Below are 23,047 nucleotides of genomic sequence, written 5' to 3'. Positions count from 1 at the left end.
TTGTAAACTCCAAATACCTTATTCTTATTTTGCACAATCTTTCAGAAATCATTCTTAAGTATTCATTTGGTTTTCAGAAGCATGATTTTGTTTTTTTAGGATTATTTAATGAAGAGAAAGTGTGTAAATCACTCTAGACTGGAAGAATAATGTTTTGCTCATACCGCACTTGAGATCTTGTCTCCACTGCCCCAGTGTAACACCTTGGTCTTGACAGGCCCGAGCATAGACAGCGTAGTTTTCACAGCGGAGCACTTCACTGCCCTGCTCAGCACACAGATCAAACACACAATCCCTGCAATGCACACAAACACACAAGATCATTAATGACTGTGTATTGGTACTGTAAGCACAGTTTATCATTATCTGACACAATGCAAATACACACTGATACCCACTACTGAACTCACAAACACACACACACACACACATTACTTACTCCATGTAGATTTCTGGATCGATCACAGCATGACAGGCAGAGAAAGGACCCGCAGGGTCACTAAGAGCCCCACATTGTTTGTTTCCGTTCAGGTCCTCCAGCTGAGCGTTTGTGCAGCCTGTCGTCTCAAACCCTGAGTCTGGATCCTCCTCCACTTCTCGCCTAACAGTTCAGAAGACAGGAGTTTCAAGCTTAGGATTATACCAGACCATTTCTGATGATTCCTTATAGGTTAGTTTTTATGACTAGAGAATTTGTTCAAGGTGCATTCATATTTATGTACTATTCTGTATTTATGTACTATTTCTTTAAAATAAGTAGTTTATTCTGTGATTAATGCGATTACCTTCATGTTTAATTGGCAACTAAACACATCCATAAATGTTCATAGTTCACAACCATGTTTTCCACACTGTTAACAATTTCCTGTAGTATCTACTGTAACTTATTGCAAATCAATGTCAACAAACATATTGTATTTACATTTACAGCACCATTTTTCTCGCTGTATTTGTATTTTCAGTACTCTATCTTTACTGTAAAATACACAGTAATTTTTACAATGCAACTTTTTAAATACAGCAACATATTCATGGAGTCTGACATGCTACAATCATTCAGGATTAAATCACATAGTGTGAGCCAGCCTTCAGATAAAATCAGCCGAAATACAAACATTGAATCTCTCAAAATCTCAGCAGAGGATCAACTCAATTAATAGGCAACTCCACAAACTTTAATTACTAGCAGCTTAAATTATTACTAACCTGTTTGCCTTATTATAAAGAGATACCAAATACTCTCTGAACTGAGTAAAGATTTTGCTGTGTACTACTCTGTGAATAATGCTGGGTTCCACACAAATCCTTCATGCTGTCCTAACACAAATTGATTAACTTAATCGTTTTTACACATTTACGTGGATTGAACATAAAACAATTACGTTATGCCCTAAAAAAAACTTGAGAGTTGTTTTGTTTCAACTCAATTTAAATTAGCAAAAGTCATTTTGAGTGTATATAAGAACTAATGTCTACGAATAGGTTAAGTTTTAAATTGATACTAGTATTGAATGACTAAGCACCTTTAACTAACAAAAAAGTAATAGTACTTAATAGGGAAAGATACAAGTATCTAAAAAGTAAGCACTACTGGCATGAAAGTCTGATTTATAGTTTAAATGGTCAAATGCATGCACAGTGTTTAGTGTACAGCATTTAATTTTGGACAGAACACATACTTGTGTAGGTGCACCATCTTTGGCAGGGATGTGGCACGAAGAGCCGCTGCACTTCTGTCAGTTACTCTCCAGCTGTCTCCGAACACATTGAGGTCGCGGGTGACTGTGCCGTCTGGTTTGGTGTACTCATTATTGGTGCGTCCGTCATAATTACCACACAGACCGAGCACTCGAGTCCTGTATACACTTGGCAGAGTCACCACTTTAGGGCAGAAAGAGAGTTTGCGTCATGATCTGTTTTCTCAAAAATGCTTGATAAAATGTGAGTTTTGAGGTTTGGGTCTTGTACCTCCTTGGGAACTGCCATCGAAACGCACAGTAAGGCCAAAGTCAGTTGTGAGCATCACGTAGCGAGATTTTGTTTTGATGCTTACTCCCTGTACAGGACTGTATGGTAGACCAACCTTCTCTTCATTGACCTGATGGAGGAAAACAGTACTAGTATTATACTATTGTGTACTACTGAGAAAACAGTTGCTACTTTAAGCAGTAATGGTGTTTTGGGACCCTGGACCACACATTTAATATAAAAACTGAATGAATAAGCTTTTCATTGATATGTGGTTTGTTATAATAGGACAAAATTTGGCTCAGACACAACTATTTAAAAGGCTGAGAGTTAAAAAAAAAATCAAATACTGAGAAAATCACCTTTAAATAAGTCAAATTAAATACATAGCAAAACATTTTATTAACCAAATATTAAGTTTTAATATATTTACATTATGAAATTGACTAAATATGCTAATCAAACATAATCTTTACTTAATATCCTAATGATTTTTGACCCATGCAATGCATTTTTAAGCATTGCCAAAAATATGCCTGTGCAATATAAATGGTCTAGGGTCACATATATAGATTGTGTGTAATTACATGTTCATTGACTCTCTTACCAGCACTTTCTTATTCTGTTGCATGCGAACAGTGATGCCGTACACGTCCACAAAGACCTCGCGCAGGAGGGACACCCGACTGATGCCTCCCTGCCTCTGGTTTTTGCCGCGGACCATGAAAGGAGTGAGGTGGCTGGGTAAATTGTTGTCTTGGCTCAACACATAGGTATACGCTCCCTGGTAGTGGTGATTGTATTTGTCAAATGTACGATAGTGAGGGTCTCCAGCAATTGTGCAGTCATCGAATTCTGTCAGAAGTAAGAGAAGGTTACGTTAGTTAGTTCTGTGTATATACAGATATATAAATCAAATATAGACCAATTCAATGTGGTCATGTTATTGGCCCATTAACATTTTCTGCTTGTTATCAAACTATTTCATAACTGTAACACAAGGCATAACTTCATAACTTCATGTTAAAACAGCTACCATAACATTATTTATCAATATGTGGACCTTTTTGCATTTTTGGAAGCTATAGAAATTGAAAATGTACAACAGGAAATAAATTAGGACCATTGTTATTGTTTACAATAGTCTATATAGTTTTAGCTTGTACAATTAACACATGCATATACAGATATACAAGAATTAAATTCTTCCCTTTTTTCTCACTTGTTTATGGTAAATACATAGTTTTAATTGATCTGATGGTCTGAGGTAAATACATTTTTAAGTCATTTAATTCTTAAACTCACTCTCGGGTTTGCAGTAACGGTCTCCATTGCTGTCAAGATCACAGATTGAGTTTTCATTGCATTCAAAGGCATTGCAGGTCAACAGTCCTCCAAGGCTGCAGGTGCATTTCTGTGTGCAGCGGTCTGTTATCCAGGAATCCCCCACCTGAAACATATACCACCCATTATTATAATATATTGTCACAGATATAATGAAAGCACTGTCAGCATTCTTTACAACATTCAAGGATTAAGTATGTTTATACACTATTCATTTACAAAAATAAAATATGACTAGAAGAGGTAGAACAATTGAGCTGAATAGTCCAAAATCTTTCTGTTTGGACATTTATAGCTGGGAATTCTTTTGTCATGCTGGAAAGCACTAACTAAGGCAGATTTGTTTGATCAAAAATACAGTAAAATGTATAATTCTGTAAAATATTATTATAAAATTCTAAGAAATATTATTATTTTAACCAAGTAAGACTTCAAGGTGTCTATTTTTACTGTATCTGTTGCATGTTTGGGTTGCCTCTCCTACCTGAAACATTAATCACCCATTATTATAATATATTGTGACGTATGTAATGAAAGCAGTCAGCATTTTTTATAACATTCAAGCATCATGTTTATACACTATTCAATTACAAAAATTAAATATGACTAGAAGAGTTAGAAAAATTGTGCTTGTCTATGCATGTCTTCAGACATCTTTAAAGTACATTTATGGCATAAAGCACATTGACGTTTTCTTTTGCCATGCTAGAAAGGATTTACTGAGGATGATTTGTTTTATCAAAAAAATATTATTACAAATTAAAATAACTAATCTTTTTAAGAGTTATAAAAAATTGACAATTTTACTCTTATTTTCCCACTCCAATTTTATATTTTGATTTTGATCATGTTTGACTTTATGGTGTCAATTTTCATCGTATCTGATACATGTTTGTATCAACTTTTTTTCTTGGTTTTCATTTGTATACAATTGATTACAGACTGCATATAAAAATGTGCTTTTATTTATGTATATACAAGCAGAGGACACTACAGTTGGACAAATATTGCTGCTGTTAGACAACATAATGTACTTTTGAGGCTTTTTTTAGTCGAGAATGTAATTGTTTAGATTGCAACTATGGAGTTTATTTATAAGGATAGTGCCTGTTTTAAAATATTTATAATTTCAGAGCGTCGGATTATTTTTTTCAGCGTAAGTTTTAAACTACAGCAGAATAAATCCTTATAAATTAATGGCATTTTAAGTCGATCTCTCTCTTTTGTATTTCGTAGAGCTGTATTTATGCCACAGAAACTGGTAGTGTTTGCTTTGCTTTACCTTTTTTGTGGTTAATTATTGTGATAACCTGACTGCAACAGAGAAATACAGAAAAATCTCTGTAAATTGATGGCATTTTATGCCGCTCAGCCTCAATCTTAATATGCGAGCAAATATCACCTGTTTTGTCATCATGCTAGATATGATGTTGGAGAATCATTCAAATCCTAGCTCTAAAGTGACGCTTGTGAACTGACAATGGTTTTTCCTGTTCTGATGTCAGCTGCAAATGTCAGTAATTTCTCGCACAAGAGTTTTTGAAACTCTTCAAGTTAAATTTTCTTTTTTAAACGCACGATTATGCCGTTGAACTGTTGTATAAACTCAATATCACACTCGTAGCAGTGCGATATGACTGTATATCAACACTGGTGGGGGGCACTAAGGCACTAAGCCTGCAGCCACAGGCCATCGCACGCACTGCTACTCGTGTGATATTGCTCATATATATGTATAGTGCCTGTTAAAAATCATCACACCTCTTTGAAATAATTACTTTGTTATACAGCCTGAAATTAAATTACATTCCAACCTTTGAAATGTTTTAGTAATTTTCTCCTAACCTCTGCCTCTTTAAAACTTTATCCTGAAGTTCTTTTGAAAGCAGGGTGTAATCTGAGTAGTAAGGTATGATGATTTTCTATAAGCACTGTATACATATCTGTATATATAGGCTTAGGAGATCCTTTTGTTTTTCTAATTTGAATTCTAATATGATGATTTGCTGCTTATAAAACATTAAAAGTGATCATTGTTCAGCTAAAATTGAGAAAAGCTGAGTTTTGCTTGGTACTTAGGTGCAAATTGTACTCACGTCGTGATACTCTCCATTGCTGTCAACGCATCCACAGCTTGAGAGAGGAACGCACTTGCCATCACTTAGCACAAAACCTGCATTACACTGACAGCCTTCAACACAGCTATTGGGTGGTAATGGGCAGAAAATGGGGAAGAGGTCAGCACAAGTAGGAGGACATGGAGGTGTGCACTCAGAGTAGTGACTGTTGGGTGGGCACGGGAGAGCTGGAAAAAAAACGAAAGACATTTAAAACACTGAATCCGAATAGAAATGATTTTCTGACATATTCAGACACATTTAAAATGTGCAGAAAAATCCATGAATATTTATATAATGCCTGGAGGTTATCAACTGAGAATCTCATAAATGCTTAATTTCATCTGCATAAAACTTCGGCTCTGTTTCATTTTCACAAATGATTCTTCCTCCTGTCAGCCAGCTCAGCATTACTTTACTTCTCTGTTTCTCTTCCACTTACGGCAGAAGGTGCTGTTCCTCCAGCTGATAGTGACTCCAGCGCTATGACAGGCCTGAGCGTAAGCCTCCACGTTATCGCAGAGTGTCGACTGCATGCCATTATATTCGCACATATCATAGACACAGTTCCCCAGGAAGGCCTCGGGAGGAATGAGAGAGTGACAGGGCTTGAAGCGATCAGACAGGATAGTGGAAGCGCACTGCACCTTGTAGATTTCTTCTTCACTCTCGTCGCAGTTTGGTTTGTCGTCAGGTCGTGGATCAGGTTGGCAGCTGCGGATGGTGGAACGAGACAAAGTAATTAGAATTAAAGAAATCCATTACTAATTTCATAACTTATATTTCAGTTGTACTTACTTTCAATTTAATTTTGTAATTACTGTGTCTGAAAAGTAACTTAATTACTCAATAAGCAATTTAATTACTTGACTCAATACTAACTCAAATCTAGATTAATCTCAATGCATAGACAGTAGGTATTAAACTCTTTAAATGCTTTTAAATTAAGTTAAACAGGAACTTTCAATTTTATATAAAAATGAACATTTAAAAACCTAAAAACATTTCATACACACCATATATTGACAAATGTCTTCTTTCATTGTTTTTAGGCTAATATTGTTGATATTATCCAACATATGAGACAAATACTCTGCTTCTAAGAATGCATACCTTATATTTTCATCAACTCATTTTTCATTCAATTGTTTTTTTCTTTAAATGTGCAATACTTCATGAATTTAACCTTCTTTACTTAAAAAATATAATTATTTAGCAATATATTTGTATAACAAAAAAATACAATTACTCTGAGTTATACGGTACTGCTAAATGTATTAAGAGAGTTAATATGAGATATTTCTTTTTTAGACAAAAGAAATCAAAGTGATGTGAACGTGGTGGGATAAAAAAAAGTAAGGAACTTAATGCAGCCTAATGTAATCGTCTGCAGTCACATATCAACACCTGTCCATCGGTAATAAGTCCCTGGTAACCTGGACCAATTATGGGGTTGCACCGTTTACGATGCAAATGACCCACTGATTTGTGGGTCATTTGCATCGCGCTACTTGCATTGCATTTGCATTGCCTCACACAATGAACATTAGATATATTTCTATATGATGTAAAAGTACTTAAAACAAATGACAACACAGTGTTGCTTTTTTCCTGGTACAACAGCACAGCAGATAACAGTAAATAGAATTATTATTATTATTACTATTACTATTGAACTGACACTGTTTCAGTTTACTATATTATTCTATGTGAAGCTGCTTTGACACAATCTACATTGAAAAAGTGCTATACAAATAAAGATGAATTGAAATAAATACTTATTACTGATTGATTTATTTTCTTATTAATTTTAATTTGTTTATGTTTTTATCTTATTTTGTTTTAAAAAATGTAATCTTCTCAAATCTCTTTAATTTTGTCTTTTTAACAAATTAAAATGAAAAATAAATTAGAAATTAATAATTAATAATATAACTAATTTATTAGGGGAAACCTGATCACCCAGTAATTTTGATCAAGTTACCAAAAAATGAAAAGTAATCCCTTTTTTATCAGAAAAGTAATTTTAGTTACAGTAACTACAATGTAAAAACTGCAAGCTTCTCCACCATTCACTCAAGTTGTCCAAACAAAAATCAATTAAGTTAACTTAATTTATTTTACAAATTTAAGTGGATTGAACATAAAACAATTAAGTTGTCACAAAAAATTGCAATAATTGGGATTTTTTTTCCAGGCCTATTTCAAATAAGCATTTTGAACAAGCAGGTAATTCTTTTTTTGAGTTCAAATTCAACACATTTATAATTTTATTATCTATTTAGGTTTGTTTAGTACTGAATTATAGAAGGGGGTGAAGAGGAACCGAATGAACTAACACTTACCCAGGATCACTGTCACCCTCTGCCTTCCAGCTGTCACCAAATTCAATAGAGTTATTCGCTGGTTTGCCATTTGGCTTTAAGTTATCATCAGAGGAATCTCCGTTGTAGTTACCGCACATCCCGCACACCTTTAACAAAAAGGACAGAAAAATAAACCAAAGCTTGTGGAATAAACAAAACCTTCTGATTTATTCATTATACATCAGGACAAGATTATAGACCACACTTATTAATATGCTGTGCCAGAGTTAGCACTTTTTTTAGAGTTAAACTCTGTCAGGGTTGACTGAAGACGCACAGTGAAAAGGAGTGGACTTTATTTTTGTGGCTATTCTAATTGTATATTTGCACTGATAAGTACATATCAGATCGGGAGTTTCATACCTTGTTGAAATAGTCTCCAGGCACTGTGATCTCAACATGGTGCACTCCATCAAACTTCACAATCAGGCCGAAGTCCGTGTCTAGTATGGTGTTCACTCCACTGGTGAACACTCGTGATTTGGCTACATTGATGTCATATGGAGTTTTTACCCTGCGTTCATTCAACTATTAGAATAGAAAAGAGTACAAGTAAGAGATTTAGCACAATGATCAATAAATTCATACAGTTTGAAATATTATCTATTATTATATGTGATTATCGATCACAAAATCAGTCATAAGTGTTGATTTTTTTAAATTCTATTATACATCATCTGAAAGCTGAATAAATGACCTTTGACACTGACAAATGGGATGTTAGGATAGGAAAATATTTGGCAGAGAAACAACTATTTGGAATCTGAGAGTTCAGTTAAATAGAAGTATTAAGAAAGTAAAAAATATATATTTAAAAAATGAAAGTTATCCAAATGATTATTTTTTTTAGAAATATTGTGAGGCATTTACAGTAGAAAATTTACTAAATATCTTCAAGGGATGAGATCTTTACTTGATCTTTATTTTAAATCCTAATGATTTTACATCCTAATGATTTTTGGCATTAAAGGAAAATAAATAATTTAGTGAATATATATTTTGATATTGCCAAAGCTGTACCCAGGCAAAACAAGACTGGGTATAAGACTTTTTGTGGTCCAGGGTCACATATGACAGTTGTATTCCAAAGTAGGTAACACTTTACAATAACAGTACATGAATAATGATGAATTAATATGCAAACTTAACATTATTTTGAATTAATGATGAATTAATGGATCTGTTAATCATGAACTTTAACTACAACATGAGTCACGTGACTTTAATGTGTAAATAATGGCTACCTTAATTACTTGTTAGTTCATGCTAGTTAATGTATTAATTAACATTTAGGCTTAAGCTAAATGTAACCATCAAGATCTCATAAGCTGTTAATCTATAATTATATCATGACTTTACATGGAGGGGCATATCACCATTAACTACTTATGAACTCCTGTGTTAAACTGTTCATGTTTATACTTTTATTGTAAGGTTTTACCCCAAATCTAATCAGAAGAAGACAAATGCAATAAATTCTTCATCTTTTTTCTGCCACTCACCAGAACTCGTCCACTCTTGCTGATGGTGATGTTGGCAGTGGGCAGGTAGACGGTCACAGAGCGAACATATGAAGCTTCTGGTTGGCCGCGCTCTTCGTTCTTGGCCACAATGGTGAAGGGTGTCACCATAGAGGTGTTGCACACTTCCACCAGTGTGTAAGTACAGGTGCCCATGTAGGTGTGCATGATGCCATCGAAGGTGTAATAGTGAGGATCCCCAGCGATGTGGCAAATGCCCACTCCTGCAAAGAAGATCAGTTAGCATAATTGCATTAAAAAGATTTGAACACAGATTCAGTGTAAAGAGAGAGATAATGAGATATTGGTAATGCAAAATGGCCACCATATCGAAACCAGCTGATAAATGTCTATTTTTTATGTTTAATGCATAGTTTTAATGTTAAGAAAATAATATCGGTTCATAAATTATGGATTATTTCTGCTGGATGATCTGCTTTAGGTGTGTGCTGCTGGCCATGAGTGGTGCCTTCATGACATGACATGACATGTTGCACGCAGCAGGTGCACATTTTAGTAGCTTATGCTAGAAGGATAATTAGAAGTTGACACTGTGGGAGTTTTTCCTTTAAAAAAAAGATCTTGCTGCTTCTTTACAATTTTCTGCAGTTAAGTTTTGCGTTTTGGCAGCACAGTGGCGTAATAGGTAGCGCTGTCGCCTCACAGCAAGAAGGTTGCTGTGTTGAGTTGGCATGTTTTCCCGTGTTGGTGTCTGTTTCCTCTGGGTGCTCCAGTTTACCCCGCAATTCAAAGACATGCACTATAGATGAATTGGGTAAGCTAAATTGTTCGTAGTGTGTGTGTAAACTGGGGGTTGAGTGTTGGGCTAACAACTCACCTCGAAAAATGTGTCTTTACGAAACGCCAAAATGGTGCGGCTAAACACCAACTTAGCTATAAACAGCTCTGGACGTAAATAAGTAAGTTTTGCATATGCCTATACGTCCGTTATCAGATTACAATTATAGAGTGATCGGTTATTTGTATTTCATTTCAGTGCATCCCTAATACATAGACAGACAGACAAACAGATGCATGAACAGATACTGTAGATGGATTTTGTTATTAAAGCAATATGTACCTGTGTTCACACAGCCTAGTTCACCCTCATTGACTTTACATTCCTGTGCAGGACCACATTGCCATGCCTCGCATGTCACAGTATTGAAAGGTGAACATGTGCAGCGCTCGGTGCAATCATCTTTTGTGAACCAGCTGTCTCCAACCTGACAAAAAAACAACATATGGATATGAATTATTAATTAACTGCACAGGGGTGTGTAGCTTAAACTAGAAGTAAAAACTGTGCTAGATGTCCTGTAACAATGCTGTGTTTCTAATTATTCAAAACTGAACTGAAAGTTCCATTCAGTTCCTCAAAGATCAACTCACAGGCCTGTAGTTGTTGTTTTTGTCAGTGCAACCGCACTCTCTGAAAGGCACACACTCATCTCCACTGAGGACAAAGCCAGGGTCACACACACATCCCTCAACGCAGGGCTCAGTACAGGTGCTTTCGGATCCAGGGTCCTGACAGCTGGCTGGACATGCTGAACCACAGTGCTCATAGTGACTGCCAACCGGACACTTGATTGCTGGAAGAAATGAAAACAGAAGAGCGCTGTTATATAAACCATTGCAATGAACGAAATGAAAGGATCAAAATGGAGAGAAAATAAAGAATGAAGCATGTGAAACTATGGGTGGAGATGGAGAGACACATAACTGCAACTGTTTTAGCACGGCCAATTTAGGAACAAAAGAAAGAAACAGCACTCATTGGTGGCTCCCTAATTGAAGGGTGCACACTAAAAAGGCTGAGGCTTTAAAAGGTAACCAGGATACAGTTAATGACAGGTTTAAGGGCCTGTAGGTCTGGAACACTTACGACAGAAGGTGTTATTCCTCCAGTTAATTGGCACCCCAGCTTGAGCGCACAGGTCAGCGTAGCTTTGAATAGCTTGGCATAGTGCCACAGCGGCACCACCGGTGCCACACTGATCAAACACACAGTTCTCAAAGTAAGGATCGGGAGGCACCACTGCATGACAAGGCTTGAAGATTCCTGGGAAAAGAATGATGAATAGGCTTTTAATGGTGCACAAAACAGATGTCATGTGTCATAAGAACAGCTCTGTAAAACAGCACAATGCAATGAACAGATGTGCTGGAATAAAGGCGTTTAACAGAGCAGTATGAGGATTTTGGTGAATTTAACCTTAAAGGAGATATATGATGCTTCTATTTACAAGATGTGAAATAAGTATCTGATGTCCCTAGAGCAGGGGTGTCCAAACTCCTGCAAAGTTTAGTTCCAACCTCAATTTTAGACACACCTGAACCAGCGAATCAACCTCTAACTAGGTATACTAGAAACTTCCAGGCAGGTGTGTTGAAGGAAGTTAAACACCGACCCTCCAAGACTGGACACCCTTGCCCTAGAGTATGTGAAGTTTCAGCTCAAAATACCCCACAAATATTTTTTAAAACTCATCGAAACTGTCCCATTTAGATCCGAATTTAAAATCAGATTATGCTCTTTTTAAAAGAGGGCAGAGCTACAAAAGCATCAGCATAGCGGCGGATTTAAAACCGGACATTTTTTTTGTGAAAAACTGAAAATGTCAAAAAAGTGGCTCAGAAGAAGGCAGTCTATGGAGATTACAGTGTTCATTTGTGCATCCTAAAACTCCATATTTATAATCTTCTCAGCCACTGACATTATCTTCAGCAGGTACGGTGTGAAAAGTCTAAATCGTGGACGACTGCTTCTCACTTAGGGCTGTCTATGTTAATGAGGGAGAGCTTTTTCACTAATGGGCGGCACATTCTCCCTCTGAAGACATGTACAGAGGGAGAATTTCAATCAGTGTATCTGCAGACTGTTTCTATGAAAGATGATGAATAGAATTAATTCATTTGTACCATTAGCAGCTGGATATATTCACACACTGTTGCCACAAGTGATTTTTACATAATAGGTCCCCTTTAAGTCATTGGCAACATTCATTGTGAAAAATATTACAATTGTAGTCAAAAGTCTTAAATAGATATTTGAATCTATGTATAATAAATATTTGCCCCCCTCCTTCCCCAGCACCACATCTCTACATCAGCTGCTGGAGGTTTTTCATCAATGTTTTTGCTATAGCATGTGTCCCGTTCTGATATTTTGACAATAGCTTTCACTCATGCCAGATGAAAATTTTCTCATTATGATTAAGCCCTTGAAGTATTTTATGTACTTGTTCATTAAATGTTATGAAGGTATGCTCACCATTGGGGTCGGTGATCATGCCACAGCTAGTAGGTTTCTGAGCTTCACTTTGGATTTTATCGTCACATTCAATGTCTCCTCCACCATGAGTACAACTGTGCCAGACAGGAACAGGCATGAATGATTAAAGCTTCGATGACAGGAAGTGCATGAATTTTTAGCAGAAAAAAAGCATGTGCTTTCACTTACTCTGGTCTGTCATCAGGCACCTGCCAACTCTCTCCAAGCTCATTGGTGCTGTCTGTGGGCTTCCCATCTAACTTGATGTTGTCGTCATTAGGATTACCATTAAAGTTTCCTGTAATATAGTAAGTAGGATTAAGCACATCAAACTATTAAGATTAAGTTGCTACATGATAACTTAGTGTGCTATCTTTACCACAAAGTCCACATAACAGTCCGTTGTAAGAGGAAGGCAGGGTGACATCTGCATGATGATTTCCATCAAAGCGGACACGCAGTCCAAAGTTGGTCTCAAGCACCACAAATTTGCCACTCATGAAGATCTTAATACCATTGGAAAGTGTTACAGGCGCAGTGACCTGAACTCCATTCACCTGCAGGACGAAGGTAAGCAAATGAATGCACTGCTCTTCTAATCCCCTCTAATCTGTTAATTAGGCTTCACAAATCCCCGGAAATGTCTCTCACCTGTATTTTGCGGCCCTTGCCCAAAATGACTGTTGTGTTGTGAACTTTGACGATAACAGATCTTACATACGACACTTTTTTATTATTGTCTCTGTGCTCGTTTTGTGTCTCCACAGAGAAGTATGGCATGCCGGAGGTTTCATTACAGGGCTTGGTGAGAGTGTAGGAGCAGGCACCCATGAAGTGATGTACTTTATCATCAAAGGTGGTATAATGAGGGTCACCAGAAACCGAGCAAATGCCTGAACCTAAAAAAGAAAGAGTTTAAAAATGAGAGATAATAAGATGTCTTGACATGTTTGTGCAGAGCTGCATTGGTGTATGTGAAAAAAAAATGTGTATGTTAAACCAACTGTTTGTCTCAAACAGTGTTTTTACCAAGTGGTTTGCAGATGTAGTCTCCATCTTGAAGCTGGCAGCTCTCAGTAGGAAGACAGCTGGTGTCATAACACTTAATAGATCCTCCTCCCTCACAAGTGCACTTCTGCTTACAGCCCTCCAGATACCAGCTCTCGTCAACCTAAAAATGACCACAATTTTATGAATGTCAAAAATTGACATCCCATTTGTTGTATTTTTCATTCATTCATTCATTCATTCATTCATTTTCTTGTCGGCTTTGTCCCTTTATTAATCTGGGGTCGCCACAGCGGAATGAACCGCCAACTTATCCAGCAAGTTTTTACGCAGCTGATGCCCTTCCAGCCGCAACCCATCTCGGGGAAACTTGTATTTTTCAATTACTTTAAAATAAACTGCACTGAACTCCACTAAATTTGATTTATGCCAAAGATTCGATTCATTTGAATAAGTTCAATAAAAAATTCCTCATTACGCCAATAGGAGGCGACAAGCGTCTTGTTTAGTGTAATGAGAACAGTGATGATTAATTAGTCTGAAATGTAGTTATTTATTTATTTTAAGTTATTATTTATTTTAATTGTCTTCGCACTATCCAAATTTAAACCAGCTCATTGGTTTCTGGGTATGCATACACAACGAATAAATCACAGAAAGGTGAGGAGAAACCGTGAATAACGTAAGAAATACTGTACAAGAAAAATAGCATGAATGACAGCAGCTAAGTAAGACGATCAACTTAAAAACATGTTTTTAAACATGTTCACCCAGCAGTGGATGAGGAGGATTGCTGGGAGACTGACATTTTTCACAGACATTGAATAGATGTGGGGCGATGCCGAGTGCTATTGCCTCACAACAAGTAGGTCGCTGGTTCAACCCTTGGCTGGGTCATTTGGCGTTTCTTTTTGAAGTTTGCATGTTCTCCCTGCGTTCGCGTGGGTTTCCTCCGGGTGCTCCGGTTTCCCCCACAGTCCAAAGACATGTGGTACAGGTGAATTCGGTAGGCTAAATTGCCCGTAGTGTATGAGTGTGTATGGATGTTTCCCAGAGATGGGTTGCAGCTGGAAGGGCATCCGCTGCATAAAAACTTTCTGGAAAAGTTGGCAGTTCATTCCACTGTGACGACCCCAGATTAATAAAGGGACTGAGCCGAAAAGAAATTAAAGGAATGAATTAATGAATAGATGTGTGTGTTCACCTTCGACAGAAATGCAAAAGGTAACAGAAACTTTTATTTTTTATTCTTTGTATTGGTTTAGTGTTTAGTTTTTTAAGCCCTTTCAGATAATAGATGAAGTTTGGAACAACACTTTGATACTTATTCTTGTAGGCATGGGGCGATAACTGGTTTTAAGGCTTTGAAACAGTCAAGGTAATAAAACTGCAAAAAAAAAAAATAAATAAAAATAAATAAATAAATAAAAAGTCTGCAAAAAAAAAAAACATTTATTGTAATCTTGTATTGTTAGGAAATCTGTGTTTATGAAGATAATGATTTATTTAAATTATTTAGCCTGACATGTTTACTGTGCAAACATATTATGAATGTTTTCTCAAAGGAAATATATTGTGTTCAATTGGAAAAAAAAAAAAAAAAAAAAAAGAATATATATATATATATATATATATATATATATATATATATATATATATAATTTTTTTTTTTTTACTAAACCATTTAAAAATAATGTATTTTACAGCAGTAATCACAATACTGTGAAACCGTGAAATTTTTATCCAAGGCTGTCATACCGGCAGAAACTTAAACCAGCCCATGCCTATATCCCTGGTATCTGGTGCGTAAAACATGCTGGAATAGGTGGCTGAAATAGAGACTAAGCCAAAGGAAAATAAATGAATGAATTAGTTTGACACTTTTTCTCAAAAGTAAGGTAAAAAAAAATGTTTTTAGTATTTAAGAGGTCTGCATATGTGGCTTTTTAAAATCCATTTATTTGTATGTATTTGTCAAACTACTGTTAATCACGCTGTGTTCTGTAATTTTATGGAAGTTTTACACTTTAAAAGTGTCTTCTACAGTGCAAGAGCCCAATGGGTCAGCCCTAGTGTTAAACTCACTGGATGGTAGGAGCCTGAAGAGTCCACACAGCCACAGTCTTTAACAGGAACACATTTGTTGTCACTGAGGATGAAGCCGGGGTCACATTCACATCCCTCTACACACTTTTCACTGCAGCCCGGTGGTCCATTGATACCCAGACAGGTCTCTGGGCAGGAGCTTACACATATGGAGTAGTGGCTGTTTGGAGGACATACCAGAGCTGTAGGAAAAATGAGAGGAAATGCCATTAAATGATGGTGGAACTGAGATCAAATTAGGGATGCATTATAGAGAGTGTTTCCCAATTCCTTGTCTCCATCCCTCTATGACAGCATTTCTGTCTTCAGCTCCTAAAAGCCTCATAAATAATCAAAACGATATAGCTAAGTTAAGGTAAGTGTTCAGCTCTGGATTTCCTATTCCAACTTCTTGAACTCTATTCATTTCAATAATTCATATAGTGCATTAGAGAGCGCTAAAAGCAGGCTTGTCACTAGGAATTCAAATGTTATTCTAGCATGGCTGTAAGTTGCCAGATGTTAGTGCTTTATTAGATGTTTAAACCATTCTACATGTTATTCTGTGTTACTCAATATAGGCAGGTTTGACTCACGGCAGAAGTCTGGCTCCCTCCACTGATGGACAGGAGCACCTGCACTCAGGCAGGCATCGGTGTAGGCCTGAAGCTGATCACAAAGAACCTGCTGCAACCCCTGATAGCGGCACATATCAAACACACAGCTCTGGAAGAAAGGCAACGGGTTCACCACCTTGATACAGTCTCTGTGAGGAGCAAATGTAAGAGAAAGAGTTCAGTAAATTAGCAACTGTTAGTAATTCTATAATGTTAAAAACAAAGCTTGAAACCCAAGCTTATACAATTTAGGAGGAGGAATTCAAGATTTTTGTAATAAGTATTTGGAGATTTGGTGTGTCTAACCTAAATGGTCCATTTGTGTCAGTTATTTTCCCACAGTTCTCAGGTTTTGACACCTCACCCTCCAGCACTGGATCACAGGGTGGTTGAGGTCCAGGGTCAGGCTTACACCTAAAAGCACAACATCTTCATCAAACATATGAAGTCAACCTAATCCTCAATCATTGCTCTATTTCTACTGTTGATAAAATGAAGAAGAGTAAAAGATACTGACGTTGCGTCCTCATCTTCCTTAGTTTGCCAGCTGTCGCCAAACAGTTTTGAGCTGTCAACTTGGGTGCCATCTGGCTTAGTGAAGTCATTATTGGGGTTTCCATCATAGTCCCCACACAGTCCACACATCTGGTCATAGTAGGAGCTGAAAAAATAAATAAGAAAGAGATTAATGTAAAGAGATTTATTTTCCCAGAGATGCTTTTTGAAGGATTTACTCAAGACATGTAACCCTTAAAAAATCAATGTGGGTCTTTTCTACCAAACACTTTAGTTAATAATGATTAATTTAAGGAAACTGTTTTTAAAGGTTAAGTACCTGGGAACGGAGATCTTGGCATAATGGTTGCCATCCCACTGCACTTTTAGGCCGAACGGAGTTGTAAGGATTACATATTGTCCAGCAAGAGACAGAGAAATGAGTGGAGATGGAGAGTGAGGCAGAGTCACCCTGAGTCCATTCACCTGTATGTGTGGAAAAGAGAAGTGGATTAAAGGCTAATGCTACTTCTAAAAGAAGAACTGAGAGATTTTGCTCTTTGGCTTCATTAGTACGGCTATTTAATTATTTTAAAAATGAAAAACAAATGAAAGGATTTAGCACAATTGACAGAAAACATTTCAAGATATGAGCAGTGTCTCAATACTGTTATATAATCTAAGAGATTATAATGTAAGACTAAAATATATTTTATCTGCTGACTTAATCTCAGTTCTCTATCCAAGATTATTGAATGACTTGGTGTAATGATGACTGCTGCTGTGAATACTGACCAGAGTTCTCTTGTTTTTCATCATTGTCACAGTGATACCGTCAACAGTCACGTACAGTTTTCTCAGGTAGGAAACGCCAGAAGCTCCTCTCTCTTCATTTTTACCCTCTATGGAGAACCAGGGGCCTGTGGACCAGAGAGGGAAGTGACTCAGGCTTTTGTCAGGACTTAAATTCGTATTTAATGTCAATATTTTTGGATGTTTTTGAGGCATTTAATGTACTTTGAGAATCATTTGTAAGAATGCTAGAATTTTTTTGGGTGACTCCATAAAACCAACTGATGACCAAAGCATTAATGTCACAGCAGAATAGTAAAACTTGTCTTTGGCAATCTCTTACCGGTGTTGTTTTTGCAGGTGCGAGCCAGTGTGTATGTGCAAGTGCCCATGTAGCTGTAGAATTTGCTATCAAATGTGTTGTAATGAGGATCACCAGAGACTACACAGTCTTGAGATCCTGAGGGATTGTAAAAAGAAGAGTTTTTAAATGATGAAGAATATGTGAAGTCTATGACCATGCTATTCACTTGCTTATATATGGTTCTTACCTTGTGGGTAACACCCAGTTATTCCATCCTGAACTCCACATTGCTCCATTGGTGGGCAGTCAGCAGCATTACAGGTAACAAATGGAGGATCACACTTACACAGCAGATCACAGTCTTTAGTGTAGAACTCTTCACCTGGCTAAATCCACATAGAGAGGAAACACAGTGTTAGTCTGATGAAAACTATTAGTTAATTGACTAAAACAAACCATTGTTTGATATTAAAACACATGTTTTGTTTACCTTATAATAATGATCATTAAAGGTGCAACCACATGTGTTTTCTTTCACACACTGGCCAGCACTGAGGATGTATCCAGGGTCACAAACACATCCTTCAGAACAAGGTCCAGTGCACTGACTTGGTGGAACTGGTGTACAAGACGGCTGGCAAACCGGTGCGCATGAATCATAGTGACTATTGGGTGGGCATTTCAGAGCTAAAGAAAAAGGAGTGTGTGTAAGTGGTAATCACAATTTTTATTTTTACTTAAAAATGTTAATTTGTAAGAGTATGGTGGGAAAGTCAATCCCTCTAAATGGTTTTAATTGAGTTTTAATTGCTATGTATTTATTAGACTTACGACAGAAGGTGCTGTTTCTCCAGGGTCCAATTGTGACGCCACGGTCCTGACATTCATTGACGTACGACTCTATTGCTTCACACAATGCTGAATGAGCTCCGTCCAGCTCACACACATCAAACAGACAGTTTTGGAAGTAACCCTATACACACATGAGATTATGATCTGTAAGTATCTGTTGCATAGTTAAAATTATGAACTAAAACAAATGAACTAATTTTCTCACATTGGGGTTGACTTTTGGATGGCAAACAGCAAATGGTCCTTTGTTGTCCAATATGATGCCACAGTAAGCAGGACCTTCGTACAACTCCTGTTCAGCATCTGTACATCCTGGATTTGGGCCGACCTCTGGCTTGTTACAGCTGAAAGACAGAATTAAAGGTTAGTTATCTATGAATAATCATTTTAGATATAAAATTAATTGAATTGAATGGTGCCTTACTTAGGGTCTGTGTTCCAGCTGTGACCAAAGTCACTGGGGCTTTGGACCAGTTCCCCAGTTGGGGTCTGAAAGTCATCCTGAGGGTCTCCGTTGTAATCTCCACACAGTCCACAGAGTTTGTCCTCATAACTGTAGAACGATCACAAGCATAGAAACATTTAAAGGTGAATCAGTTTATAAAAGTTCTAAGACTTGTCTAAGAATCAAACTCACTCCTTGATAACTTTAATGTCCATATGGTGGTTTCCATCATAACGAACTGTGACTCCAAAGTTCAAGGCCACTGTGTAGTGCTTGCCGGACATAAAAATATCTACACCAGCAACAGGACTCAGAGGAATGTTGACATTGGTACCGTTAACCTGAGAAAAAGCAAACATAATTGTTTGTTTGAATGTGCCACTAAATCAGGTGCACAAATGATATCTATAATAAGATCATTGTCTACATGATAGTATATTTACCTGCACAGTTCCTCCTTTCAGAATAGACACTTTCACTCCCAGTGCATGAACATGAACTGCTTTTACATAGCTGATATGAAGATTGTTGTAGCGATTCTCATTGTCTGTGTATACGGCAAAGTAAGGCACGTCTGTGCTGTTACAACGTTCCGACATCAGGTAAGAACAGTTTCCCATGAAGTCGTAGTTTCGCTTGTCAAAAGTGGTGTAATGTGGGTCACCAGAGGCAATGCAGGTAGAGGTTCCTATGAGTGAAAAACACCTTTGTGTCAAATAATACATTTAAACCTGACTATAAATATCTTTTGTATTACGAGTTAAAAGTTTTGTGCAATACCTTTAGGATAGCAGCCGTGCACTCCACCAACCTCCCGACATTCTTCAGTCACAGGGTCACAGGTGTTGTCCACACAGTCGAAAGTGTAGTTGCCGGCACAGCGACACAACTTTGAACAGCCATTTCCAAAGATGATCTCGCCTGGCTAAGAGTAAATACAAAGCAAAGTTTAGAAGTCTGACTTCCCAGAACTGGATAAAAGTGCAGCATCACAAGAATGATAACTCTTGTACCTCAAAGTAATTGTTGTCATCATCCAGACATCCACACTGCTCAATAGGAACACAACGCCGGCCACGGAAAACAAAGCCTGGTTTACAGAAGCAGCCACTAATGCAAGAACCAGAGCAGTTGGTGGAAGGTTCTGCACAGCTAGGAATACAGGCTGGGCCGCACTCAATGTACTCAGAGTCTGGAGGGCAGTTCACTGTTGGAAGACATTAAAGGTTGTTTATCTAAATAAACATGTTGGAACAGATGCCAAATTAATTCATGTGGTATGTTGATAAAGATAATGAGGGCCGCCAAAGAAATATTTTTCAAATATCTAAAGACAATGGTAAAAAAATGAAGTAATAAATTCCAGAAAGATTGTGCCACAACTGCTCAAAACTTTATCATGTATAAACTAATGCACAACCAATACAAAATAAAATTGTTACCAATTGGTTTGCAGATGTAGTCTCCATCTTGAAGTTGGCAGCTTTCATCAGGAAGACAGCTGGTGTCATAACACTTTATAGATCCTCCTCCTTCACAAGTGCACTTCTGCTTACAACCCTCCAGATACCAGCTCTCGTTCACCTACACATCACCACGTTAAAATTAATATCGTTCATAATGGTTTCATTGTTTAAATCAAAGTTCGATCTATTCCCATTTTAATCATCTCTTCTACAGAGTAAGAGGCCAACAAGTCAGCCCTGGTGTTAAACTCACTGGATGGTAGGAGCCTGAAGAGTCCACACAGCCACAGTCTTTAACAGGGACACATTTGTTGCCACTGAGGATGAAGCCGGGGTCACATTCACATCCCTCTACACACTTTTCACTGCAGCCCGGTGGTCCATTGATACCCAGACAGGTCTCTGGACAAGAGCTCACACACATGGAGTAGTGGCTGTTTGGAGGACACACCAGAGCTGAAGGAAAAAATAATACACAATTATTTATATCAGAGCTATAGAAAAAATTATAAATAATATTAAAGTGTGGTGAAACTAAAAATTAAGCGGGGACGCATTATAGAGCATGTAGTTTTCAAGTCCCATGATCCCATCCCTTTGTGAAGACTTTTCTGTTTTAACCACTCTGACCATTAAAGCCCCATGAATAATACACATAATGACGATAATCCTCACACAAATATAACTTTGTTAATCTAAACTCTCTGTTCCTTTCAATAATTTATGTTATACATTGAAGAGAGCTGAAAAGGGTTTTGTCATTGGGAATGTGATTCCTGCTTGGATGTAGGTTGCCAGATTTCCCTGCTTTATTTATAAATGTTATACTTTGCTATGCAACGTTACACAGGAGAATTTGACTCACGGCAAAAGTCTGGCTCCCTCCACTGATGGACAGGTGCACCTGCACTCAGGCAGGCATCAGTGTAGGCCTGAAGCTGATCACAAAGAACCTGCTGCAACCCCTGATAGCGGCACATATCAAACACACAGCTCTGGAAGAAAGGCAACGGGTTCACCACCTTGATACAGTCTCTGTGAGGAGCAAATGTAAGAGAAAGAGTTCAGTAAATTAGCAACTGTTAGTAATTCTATAATGTTCAAAACAAAGCTTGAAACCCAAGCTTATACAATTTAGGAGGAGGAATTCAAGATTTTTGTAATAAGTATTTGGAGATTTAGTATGTCTAACCTAAATGGTCCATTTGTGTCAGTTATTTTCCCACAGTTCTCAGGTTTTGACACCTCACCCTCCAGCACAGGATCACAGGGTGGTTGGGGTCCAGGGTCAGGCTTGCACCTAAAAGCACAACATCTTCATCAAGCTTATGAAGTCAACCTAATCCTCAATCATTGCTCTATTTCTACTGTTGATAAAATGAAGAAGAGTAAAAGATACTGACGTTGCGTCCTCATCGTCATCAGTTTTCCAGCTGTCACCAAACTGATTTGAGCTGTTGGTTTGGTTTCCATCTGGCTTAGTAAAGTCATTATTGGGGTTTCCATCATAGTCTCCACACAGTCCACACATCTGGTCGTAGTAGGAGCTGAAAAATTCAAAATGAATAGATCATTGAGAGAGATTAACGTGAAGATTTTGGTTTTGGAGTTTCCTGCCAAACACCTAAAAACAAAGTCATGCGTATGTTTGGTGGAAGCCTTTTTCAGAGCTTCAATACAAAATACAAAAAATACAAAATATAAAAGGGTTAAACTGTTTTCAAAGTTTTAGTACCTGGGAACGGAGATCTTGGCGTAATGGTTGCCATCCCACTGCACTTTTAGGCCGAATGGAGTTGTAAGGATTACATATTGTCCAGCAAGAGACAGAGAAATGAGTGGAGAAGGAGAGTGAGGCAGAGTCACCCTGAGTCCATTCACCTGTATGTGTGGAAAAGAGAAGTGGTTTAACGACTAACAACCTTTGAAAGAAGGAATGACTGTGCGATTTTATTATTTTGCTTAAAATATAAGATTATTACTGGAAAACTGAAAATTAATTAGGCAAATGGGATTATGAGCATATTAAGAACAGTCTGAAGAAGTTATTTTTGAGAACATTTATACCCATTTCGTGAGTCTTGGACATTTTAATATAGTATATGACTTTTGGCTTTAAATCCTAATTCCTTATATCAAAAATTACAGAATTAATTTAATGATTATAACTTCTGTGGATACTGACCAATGTTGTTCTGTCTTTCATCATTGTCACAGTGATACCGTCAACAGTCACGTACAGTTTCCTCAGGTAAGAAACGCCAGATGCTCCCCTCTCTTCATTCTTTCCCTCTATAGAGAACCAGGGGCCTGTAGACCCAAAAGAGAGGCAAAAGTGTTGCTTAGTGTAAAGATTTTAAAGATCTGTAATTCTTTAAATTCTGTTTTAAG

The 23,047-nt window shown here is 37.3% G+C and overlaps 1 protein-coding gene and 1 long non-coding RNA gene across 4 annotated transcripts in view; one reads left to right on the top strand and one right to left on the bottom strand.

The window, feature by feature from the left end:
- Positions 1 to 23,047, bottom strand: part of zanl (zonadhesin, like) — a 42,141-nt gene that overhangs the window by 6,154 nt on the left and 12,940 nt on the right. Inside the window, exons 38-79 of one of the 3 annotated variants that reach the window (NM_001365358.3) lie at positions 22,842 to 22,966; positions 22,392 to 22,537; positions 22,060 to 22,203; positions 21,849 to 21,956; positions 21,522 to 21,691; positions 20,910 to 21,112; positions 20,633 to 20,774; positions 20,204 to 20,397; positions 19,971 to 20,115; positions 19,634 to 19,878; positions 19,383 to 19,531; positions 19,170 to 19,298; positions 18,951 to 19,089; positions 18,725 to 18,866; positions 18,384 to 18,580; positions 18,141 to 18,279; positions 17,933 to 18,049; positions 17,593 to 17,717; positions 17,138 to 17,283; positions 16,820 to 16,963; positions 16,609 to 16,716; positions 16,282 to 16,451; positions 15,686 to 15,888; positions 13,622 to 13,763; positions 13,244 to 13,491; positions 12,972 to 13,149; positions 12,782 to 12,890; positions 12,593 to 12,687; positions 11,204 to 11,380; positions 10,708 to 10,910; positions 10,397 to 10,541; positions 9,298 to 9,539; positions 8,159 to 8,323; positions 7,775 to 7,902; positions 5,872 to 6,143; positions 5,409 to 5,617; positions 3,274 to 3,418; positions 2,576 to 2,823; positions 1,969 to 2,098; positions 1,680 to 1,881; positions 440 to 601; positions 165 to 295 (exon numbers count right to left, since the gene is read on the bottom strand). In NM_001365358.3, the coding sequence (NP_001352287.3) occupies positions 165 to 295; positions 440 to 601; positions 1,680 to 1,881; positions 1,969 to 2,098; positions 2,576 to 2,823; positions 3,274 to 3,418; positions 5,409 to 5,617; positions 5,872 to 6,143; positions 7,775 to 7,902; positions 8,159 to 8,323; positions 9,298 to 9,539; positions 10,397 to 10,541; positions 10,708 to 10,910; positions 11,204 to 11,380; positions 12,593 to 12,687; positions 12,782 to 12,890; positions 12,972 to 13,149; positions 13,244 to 13,491; positions 13,622 to 13,763; positions 15,686 to 15,888; positions 16,282 to 16,451; positions 16,609 to 16,716; positions 16,820 to 16,963; positions 17,138 to 17,283; positions 17,593 to 17,717; positions 17,933 to 18,049; positions 18,141 to 18,279; positions 18,384 to 18,580; positions 18,725 to 18,866; positions 18,951 to 19,089; positions 19,170 to 19,298; positions 19,383 to 19,531; positions 19,634 to 19,878; positions 19,971 to 20,115; positions 20,204 to 20,397; positions 20,633 to 20,774; positions 20,910 to 21,112; positions 21,522 to 21,691; positions 21,849 to 21,956; positions 22,060 to 22,203; positions 22,392 to 22,537; positions 22,842 to 22,966 (6,861 nt within the window). The remainder of the gene's footprint in view (positions 1 to 164; positions 296 to 439; positions 602 to 1,679; positions 1,882 to 1,968; positions 2,099 to 2,575; positions 2,824 to 3,273; positions 3,419 to 5,408; positions 5,618 to 5,871; positions 6,144 to 7,774; positions 7,903 to 8,158; positions 8,324 to 9,297; positions 9,540 to 10,396; positions 10,542 to 10,707; positions 10,911 to 11,203; positions 11,381 to 12,592; positions 12,688 to 12,781; positions 12,891 to 12,971; positions 13,150 to 13,243; positions 13,492 to 13,621; positions 13,764 to 15,685; positions 15,889 to 16,281; positions 16,452 to 16,608; positions 16,717 to 16,819; positions 16,964 to 17,137; positions 17,284 to 17,592; positions 17,718 to 17,932; positions 18,050 to 18,140; positions 18,280 to 18,383; positions 18,581 to 18,724; positions 18,867 to 18,950; positions 19,090 to 19,169; positions 19,299 to 19,382; positions 19,532 to 19,633; positions 19,879 to 19,970; positions 20,116 to 20,203; positions 20,398 to 20,632; positions 20,775 to 20,909; positions 21,113 to 21,521; positions 21,692 to 21,848; positions 21,957 to 22,059; positions 22,204 to 22,391; positions 22,538 to 22,841; positions 22,967 to 23,047) is intronic. The other 2 variants (XM_087258557.1, XM_087258558.1) reach the window with 2 other exon arrangements.
- On the top strand, positions 14,086 to 18,600 carry LOC141375367 (uncharacterized). The gene is made up of 3 exons (XR_015495706.1): positions 14,086 to 14,260; positions 15,647 to 16,061; positions 16,267 to 18,600. It is a non-coding gene; the product is annotated as an uncharacterized LOC141375367 (long non-coding RNA).

Source organism: Danio rerio, chromosome 7 (assembly GCF_052040795.2).
Source record: "Danio rerio strain M-AB ecotype USA chromosome 7, GRCz13ab, whole genome shotgun sequence".
Taxonomy (NCBI): Eukaryota; Metazoa; Chordata; class Actinopteri; order Cypriniformes; family Danionidae; genus Danio; species Danio rerio.
This window is presented reverse-complemented; position numbering and strand designations above follow the sequence as displayed.